The following is an 8017-nucleotide window of genomic DNA, read 5'->3' on the forward strand; positions in this document are numbered from 1 at the left end:
AACAGACCTGGTTGTCCTGGGCCAGGGAGGTGCAGGCAGAGCCAGGGGCCAGCAAACAAGAGTTACTCCCACACTACACTTGGGAGCAAGAGCCTGACAATGGAAAGAGCGGAGCAAAATCATCTATTGCGGATTCAGGGCTCAGAGAGGGTCAGGATCTGCCTCAGGTCACACAGCAAGTCTGGCAAAGCCAGCAGCAAGAAACTCAGCCCAGAAGACATACAGGGCCCAATAGGAAGCCCAGCCCTAGAAGCCTGGGGATCAAGTCAGTGTCCTCTTTGCCTCCCTCATTCTTACCCCCTTTCTACCCTCAGGATTTCAGGCCCCTGCACCCAGGCAGAAACAAAAGCCACTTCCTGTCTGGGCAGCTCTGATCCAGCTGTAACCTGTCACCCTGCAGCCTTCCTGCCCCATTCACAAAATGAGACACTAAGTCACAGACTGCGGCATTAAAAGGCCCTGAGTCTCAGACTAAGGCGGTGAGTTTCAAGGTACTTCCTCTAACAAGTTAACAGCACACCCGAGGTGCTGATAGAACCAATTGGAAGGTGCCTGAGGAGGAAGAAGGATGAAGGAAATGGGCAGCTGGCAGTTAGTCATTAGGATGCCAGCATTCCAGGCCAGCTGGTGGTTCACCTGGGTGCTGACCTGCCAGAAAGCCGCTCTGGAATGTGGCCCTGGGACTCTCCATCCTACAGATTTGGTGTGGTGGTGGCTAGGACAGGGCCACCCACAGAGACAAGACTACCTGAGGAGGTGGGGCAGAGGTGGTATTGACTATCTTTATCCATAAAGACAGCCACAGAGCTTGGGGCTTGGCTTGTCCTCCACCCACCCAAGTGACCCTGTAAAAGGCCCTGGGCCTCCATTTCCCCATCTGTCAGCTCTGGACAGATTCAACCAGGCAGACACAAAAAGAGCCAAGAGCCCCAACCTAGCCGCCCCCTCCGGCACCCAGCTCAGGTGTGTGGGGAAGCTCCGAGTCCCTGCCAGGCCTGTGTTCTTGGCTGGGTCCCTATGCTCAGATGCCCTTCTGGGTTTGTGTTAGTGAGCAGTTGCCACGGATACTGGTCTCAGCTTCTTTGGCAGAAAAGGACTCCCCCAGGGCAGGGCTCTGCCTCTCCTCACCAGCCCCCGCCTTGCTTAATTTCAAGGACCCAGTCTGCCACGAGCTGGATCAAAGGGAAAAGGCACAGGTATCAGGAAAGGCCAGGTATTCCAGAGAAGTTGGGGAAGGATCTCAGCTCTCAAATAGTCATTCTCCAACCATGAACAGAGCTGGCGCCACCTCCTTCTTACTGAGCCTGGTTCCAGGAGCAGAAGGCTGCCACCTACACCCTCCGCTCTGCTTCCATTCTACAGATGGGGCAGAGGCAGCTCTGGCACCAAGAAGCAGAGCTGGGAAGAGGGGACCCAGGACCCTTGCCTGAGGGGCTCCCTCCTTCTCCTGACCTGGCAGCCACGAGCGGGCTCAGAATGGAGAGGGGGTGGCTGCCAGAGTGGTAGGGCCCACAGGAGCGGGAACCATGTGCCCTAAGGGAGCTCAAACTGCCTTTGTTATATTGAGCTAAAATTCATCTGCCCAGGGGACGCTTATCCTGGCCAGCAGTCTCTGGGTTTCTAGGCCAGAAGCGGGGGCCATGTCCCTGCTTCTACCAAGAGAACACTGAACTGGGGGGTTCTGGTCCTGCTCTGCCCTGCCGTGGGACCTTGGATAAGTGTCTGCATTCTCCAGGTGTCAGCGCCCCCATCCACACAAGGAGGCAGAGGGAAAGAGGGTTTAGAGGCCGTTGGTTTCTGGGCAACCTCAATTTCATCCAGTGGAAGCAAGGCTCAGTAAGGAAAGCAAGAGCAAGAGCTCCCGAGGTCTGCGGCCCTCAGGGGGTTCCCATGGCAGGAGGAGAGGCCATAATTAGCTGGATCACCCAGTGGCTCTGGGAATGCCAGGGCAGAGGCAGAACCTACTGGAGTTCCCAGGATGGAGACCAGCCCCGATGGAGAAGGGAGGGGTTTGCAAAGGTGTCCGGAATGAGACTGCCCAAAACAGAGAAAATTGGGCAGAGCACCATGGCTGGGGCACAGCTTGAACAGAGGCATGGAAGAGAAGGCAGCTGACATTTGTGAAGCTCTCCTAGGAGTCGGGCCTTGTCCCAGGTGCTTAAGAGACATTCCCATTTATTCTATACAACCTGGAAGGTGGAGAGCAGGAAATGAGCCCCCAGAAGTCTCAGGCGACATCACCAAGGTTACACAGCTGGTAGTTGAAAAACCTGGACTCAAACTCTGGCATCAAAGCTCTAGACCTGCGTGATCTACCCACTGCAGTGGCCCCAGCCACAGTGGCTGCTGAGCACCTGAAATACAGCTCATCTAAACTGACATGTGCTATAAATGTCAAACACACACCGGGTTTCACAACTTAGTATGAAAAAGAAGGTAAAATATTTAATTCATAGCTTTTATATTGATTATATTGAAATATGTTGGGTATATTGAGTTGAATAAAATATATGAATTCATTTCACTTCTTTCTTTTTACTTTTTTAATGTAGCTACTAGAAAATTTTAAATTATATATGGGGCTTGCGTTATATTCCTTTTGGACAGAGCTGATCCATTTCATGAAGACAGAAATGCACAAGACAGATTTAAAGGAAGAGGGTGGGAACTCCCCTCATTCTTTGAGAGGGGAGTCAGGGCCAGATTGGGAGGTTCTCAGAGGCCAGGTGGGTGGGAACATCAAAGGTGACTATGCAGTGGAATGTCACCTGCTCTCTCTTAGCTGGGCCAGCCAGCAACAGGTGGACTCAGGCCTGGAATAACCATTCCCCTGCTTGACCCATCAAGCCATAGTAGTTGCCATAGAGACAGCAAATCTTCCTAAAAACTGAAGTTGGGGACAAGGGCATGTAGGGGCAGAGGGAGAGGGAACCAGGCTTATCCGGAGAGGAAATCTGTGTATGTTGTATGTTGGGGGCGGGGCAGTGCATGAGCTCCAGCTCCAGCCAGGACAGGGAGGGATGCACAACCCAGGAGGGTGTTTGCACAGGGCTTTCCGGGCCTTCCTCCCTACTGCCCCACGCCCCTCTTAGCCAGAGCTCTCCACCCCCCACTTACCAATTCACCAGAAATTTCCCATCTCCTTCCCCCATTCTGACATTCTGACTCTGGGACCCAAGTCAGGGTTGGATCAGAAAGCACCCGACCTCCCTGATCCCACCCTCTCCTCCTCAGTCCCTGCCAGAGTCCGCTTCCCTGAGACTATCAGAGGGGGTGGTCTGGGGCCGGAAAAAACAAGTTGGAAAGTGCTACAGTGCCAGAAGCAGCACCATTCATTGCTGAGAGAGGGTGGGAAACCTCTTCCCAGGCAAGGCTTCCTGGTAGATCTAACGCCAGCCTTCTGCACTCTCCTGGCCATCTTGGACAAGGGTTGTACAGGCGCCTTGCTTTCCCTATCTGTATACAGAAGTCTATTTTGTACTGACGACAGGTCCCTGATGTTCTCTGACTTCTCCCCCACCTTAGGGTGGTACCTGAGCTCCCTGGTCCCAGGCAGGCACATGCATGATGGTGCACTTGGCCTGTATGGGGTATTCCTGCTCACCAGACCAAAGTAAGAGACTGTTGGGGACAGCCCACCTCAGAGACTGGTGCCACTGGTACCCGATTCCAACTTCCCGTAACAGAGAAATAGAGCCAAGGGTTTTGAAAGCGAGAATGGGAAGACTCTGCACTCCCATCAGAGTTCTTCCCTTCACAAAACCCCAATCAACAGAGGAGGAGACTGAGGCCAGGAGAAGAGGACCCAGGTGGCATCCGGTTTATGCCAGGGCTTTCCTCTCAATCACCACAAAGTTCTCTGTAGCGTCTGTCCAAAATTCATTCTCTTTCTTTTTCTTTTTTGTAGTTCCATTTTACAAAGCTGTGGTTAGGCAGGTTCTGGGACAGCATGCCAGGTACACAGTCACTGCTTTCCTTCTGCAGGGAGCCCTCACCTATGCCAGCCTGGCCACAGTCCTTTTCTCTCAATGCTGCACCGTTCCCATGTAGGAGCAGCTCCGTCTAGGCAAAGTCCCTCCTGGCAGACCCCTGAGAACTGAGGGATGAAGTGAGCACACCAGAATTCCAGGACCCTGTCCATCCCCAAAGGGCCCAGGGACCAACCACTTCACAAACGGGAAACAGACCTAAACACAAGCTGAAACTGGCCCAAGGTCACACACCAAGCACAGGAAGGGAAGTCTGGGACTAGAACCCAGTTGTTCTATGGACCCCCCCAACCCATCCCCAAGGCTGGTTCTCAGAGATGCTCACAGAGGATCAGGCAACCTCTCTCTAGCCAGTGGCCTGAGCCGTACCCCAGGCCCCAGGCGCCATAGAGCAGGAGAAGACATCTTCAGGCCTCTAGCCAGGGCCAGCTGCAAACCGCATCCTGGGTCCCCGGGCGCCACGGCCCCGCCCCGCCCCTCCCTCCGCACCCCGCAGCCGGGAGCCTTTGTCAGCCACGCGCTCACACGCTCACACACACATCCGCGCCGCCTGCGCGCACACACTCGGTCTCCTCTGGCGCACACCAGCAAGGGGTGCGCGCACTCGCCGCACGCACGCAGGGGAGTGGAGGCGGCGGAGGAAGGAAGGAACTGACAGCTACGGACCGACAAACCGCCTGCGCTGGGGGGAGGGGAGGAGAGGCCGGGGAACCTGAGGCGGGGGCGGAAGGGGGCGCAGAGGCGAGAACGCACAGACGCAGAGGAGACTCGCGGAAAAGAGGACAACGGATGGGACCTCAAGGGCTGGCGAGGACGCGCAGGCTACTCCAGGGGTGGGGACTCCCCCAACCTCTGGCCCCGGGTGGGGGGCTGTCCCTAGACTGGACCCGTGGATCACGGGGCCTCACTTACCCAGTTGTGCCTGAGTGGAGGGCCTTTAGGGACCCCACATAAGGTTTGGATATAGAGGGCCTGGGACCAAAGGCTCCCCGGGGTACCTCGAGACAGGGGGTCCTGGTTCTCGGCCTGGGTGGGGCACTAGCTCACCTGCTACGGTGTACCTGTCCAGGTAGTTGAGCACGTTGCCCAAGCTGAGGATGGCGGCGGCTGCCACCCGCCCGCGGCCCAAGCTGGCGGGTTTGGGCTGCTGCGAGCCGGGGCCCTTGGCAGCAGCTGCGCAGCTGGGGGTGCTGGGGGTGCTAGGGGGTCCGGACGGGACTCGCCTCACGCTGCCTGACAGCGTCTGAACCTCATCGTCCACGGCCGCGACTCCAGCGGCACCCGCTGCCCGTGCTCCGCAGCAAACACCACCGCCAGCCCCTAGCTGCGACCCCCGGCGCCGGCGCCGCCGCTCCGCGTCCGCCTCCTCCTCCTCCGCGCCGCCCGCCGCCGCCGAGGCGCATTCCAGGCACATCATGCCGGTCGGGATCGGGGCGGCGGGGGGCGCGGGGGGCGCACCGCCCAGCTTGGGCCCACTCAGGGCGTGTGTGCGCCTTGGAACCGCCGCTGCACCATCCCGGCCGGACCCCGTCGGCTGCTGCGCTCTGGCCCGGCTGTGGCGCGGCCAAGGTTCAGCCCGCTGCACCGTCGCAGCCGGGCCCCTCTGACAGCTGAAGTCCAGCCCCGCCCACAGGTCACGCCCAATCAGCTCCCAGCTCCAGCAAAGCCCCGCCCCGCACGTGCTGCCCCGGGGGGCGGTGGGGGGGGTGCCGCAGAGTCCCTCCCGCCCGACGAGGGCGCAGTCACGCCGGAGCCTCGCGGCTAACTAGGCGGGCAAGGACCGGGAGGGGGTTTGTGGGAGCTGTGGAGCTATCAATAGGGTGCAGGGGGCAGGACTCCCCAGCACTCACTCAATGCCCTCCGTCCCCACTCCCTAACACAGGAGTGGGCTCTTGGCGGAGACTCTGGGAGACAGCTGAAGGCTCCAGCTCAAGGCATATGGACATCCTGGAGAGAGGGTCTCGGGTAAGTCGGGGGCGCCTGTAGGAGAGCCTGTGGCCGCTCCAGCAGCTCCTCACCCGCCCTGATTTAATCAGTTTAGGGAGAGCTGCGTTAAGAACCACGAAGCATGACCGGTGGGGGTTTGGCCCAGGACCCAGGCCTCCACGAGGCACAGAAGTCTATGTTGGCCACCTCCCCAGGAAAACCCAAATCCAGCCCTCAACCTCCCTGCCCCCATTCCTGTGTGCGCACCAAGACCCTACCCCTGTCTCACAGAAAGGCAGCCCCTGGCAGGGAGGGCCAGAACTCCAATTGGGGCCCACCAAAATCAGGGCATTAAGAAGGGGCCTCCTCCAAATATATGGTGATAGAAGAATAACTGACTCTGTGTGGTGAACACACAATGGGATTTATAGATGATGTAATACAGAATTGTACACCTGAAATCTATGTAACTTTACTAACAATTGTCACCCCAATAGACTTTAATTTAAAAAAAAAAAAAAAAAAGAAGGGGCCTCCTCCCCTGAGGGCGTGGCATCCCCAAGCATCAGGCTTCCAGCTGAGCACTAGGTAGGGAGCAAAGTCTTGAATGGAAGACAGGAGGCTGGGTCCTAGCCCACCTCTGCCCGGAAGGGTGGCATGATCCTGGACTATACCCCTAATTCTCTCTGGGTCTCAGTTTCTCTCTCTGAGGGTAGATAGAAGGATAAACTCCAGATGGTCTGGAAGTCTACAAATGGTCAGGGGAGAGGGGAGTCCTGTCTCCCATGGAGAGTGTGGTTGGGTAGCTTCTGTGTTCAGAGCCACAATCACCATTATCACCCATCTCAGAGGTGCTGTAGTTTTGTGATGCCCCCCTTCTCCCTCTCCCATTCATCAGTCTGAGGCTTTGATTGAAATTAAAATCCTGTGCAAAGTGCTGAAGACAGAATGGTAAAACTAGACGAGCCTGGGAACACAGAATTACCCCGTGTTTCACAGACAGGTCCCAGGGCCCAGAAATGACCCTATCATGGACATGCGAGCTGGTCAGTGGCAGGTGGCGGGGGGGGGGGGGGGCTGACCCAGGGCTCTGATACCAACCCCCTGGGCTGGAAGCTCAGTTCCCACAGCAGGTTGCCCCGGACCTGACATCCATGGGTAGGTGCATTTCGTGAGGGTGTCAGCCACACTGAGTCATGACATAGCAAATGGGTGACACAGCACGAGGCACCCCCCCCCCCCCACACACACACACACACACACCCGCCCCACTGTCTCCTGTGAGCAGAGTTAATTCCCAAGCTGGTGTTTCTTGCTGCCTTCAAGGTGTATCTTAAATTCTGCAAAGTGACTAAAAATATGCTTCGGGAGGTTGGGTATGAATGAATGTGACGGAAAGGTTAGGAACAGATTTCATTCTGAAAGTTGCCTTGCTGCCTCTTTCCAGCTTGCTGAGCTCAGGCCTGCAAAGCCAGATAGGAAAGTCCCTCTAGGTGGTCTAGGATGACAGGAGATTAACAGGCCTAGGAGTTCCATGGCGCTGGTCCTAAGCCCCAGCAATGACCATCACATGTGACGGTGCCAGCTAGAGCAGTGTCTGGCTGTGAGACCGTTCAGCTGCGAAGGAGGCACAACCGTGGCTCTAAACTCAGCCCCAAGGTCCCCTTTCCACTCCCCTCAATTCCTCAACCTTTCAGCCACAGCCATGCCCAGGGAGACAGTTTTAGCCCATGACCAGAAAGGGGAGCATTCCCTTTCCATGGCTCTCCCTTTCCCCTGCTGAGTAGGCCCCAGAGCAGGGGAAGATGGCAGTTCTGAGCCTTTGAAATTTGGGGAACCTCTGAGCTGCCACCAAGCAAGCCAGCTATTCCCACTGTGTGGGTTTTTCTGGGATTTATCTCAAAGGCACTCTCTAGAGTAAGTCTTTGAGTGGAATAAGGGACCACTTAGGGCAGAGCAGCAGGGAAAACAATAAGCCCTTTCTGGCTGTGTGGCCCTGAGCAAGTCACAGCAGTGACCTTCTGAGAGCATCTGGCGGTATCATGGCACGATTAGCCATAGGACTTCTAGGGTTCTTATCTCCATCTCACCACTGATGAAAC

General features: G+C 56.7%; 1 protein-coding gene across 2 annotated transcripts in view; it reads right to left on the bottom strand.

Annotated features, from left to right (window-relative positions):
- SPNS2 (SPNS lysolipid transporter 2, sphingosine-1-phosphate) overlaps nucleotides 1-5607 on the bottom strand; it is a 35426-nt gene extending 29819 nt beyond the window's left edge. The window contains exon 1 of one of the 2 annotated variants that reach the window (XM_074320408.2): nucleotides 5037-5607. In XM_074320408.2, coding sequence (XP_074176509.2) covers nucleotides 5037-5406 — 370 coding nt within the window. In that variant the 5' untranslated portion in view covers nucleotides 5407-5607. The remainder of the gene's footprint in view (nucleotides 1-5036) is intronic. The other variant, XM_019743823.3, reaches the window with a different exon arrangement.
- Between the last annotated feature and the right edge of the window lie 2410 nt (nucleotides 5608-8017).

The sequence above is a fragment of the Rhinolophus sinicus genome, chromosome 12 (genome assembly GCF_057876585.1).
Source record: "Rhinolophus sinicus isolate RSI-liver-muscle chromosome 12, RSI-T2T, whole genome shotgun sequence".
NCBI lineage: Eukaryota > Metazoa > Chordata > Mammalia > Chiroptera > Rhinolophidae > Rhinolophus > Rhinolophus sinicus.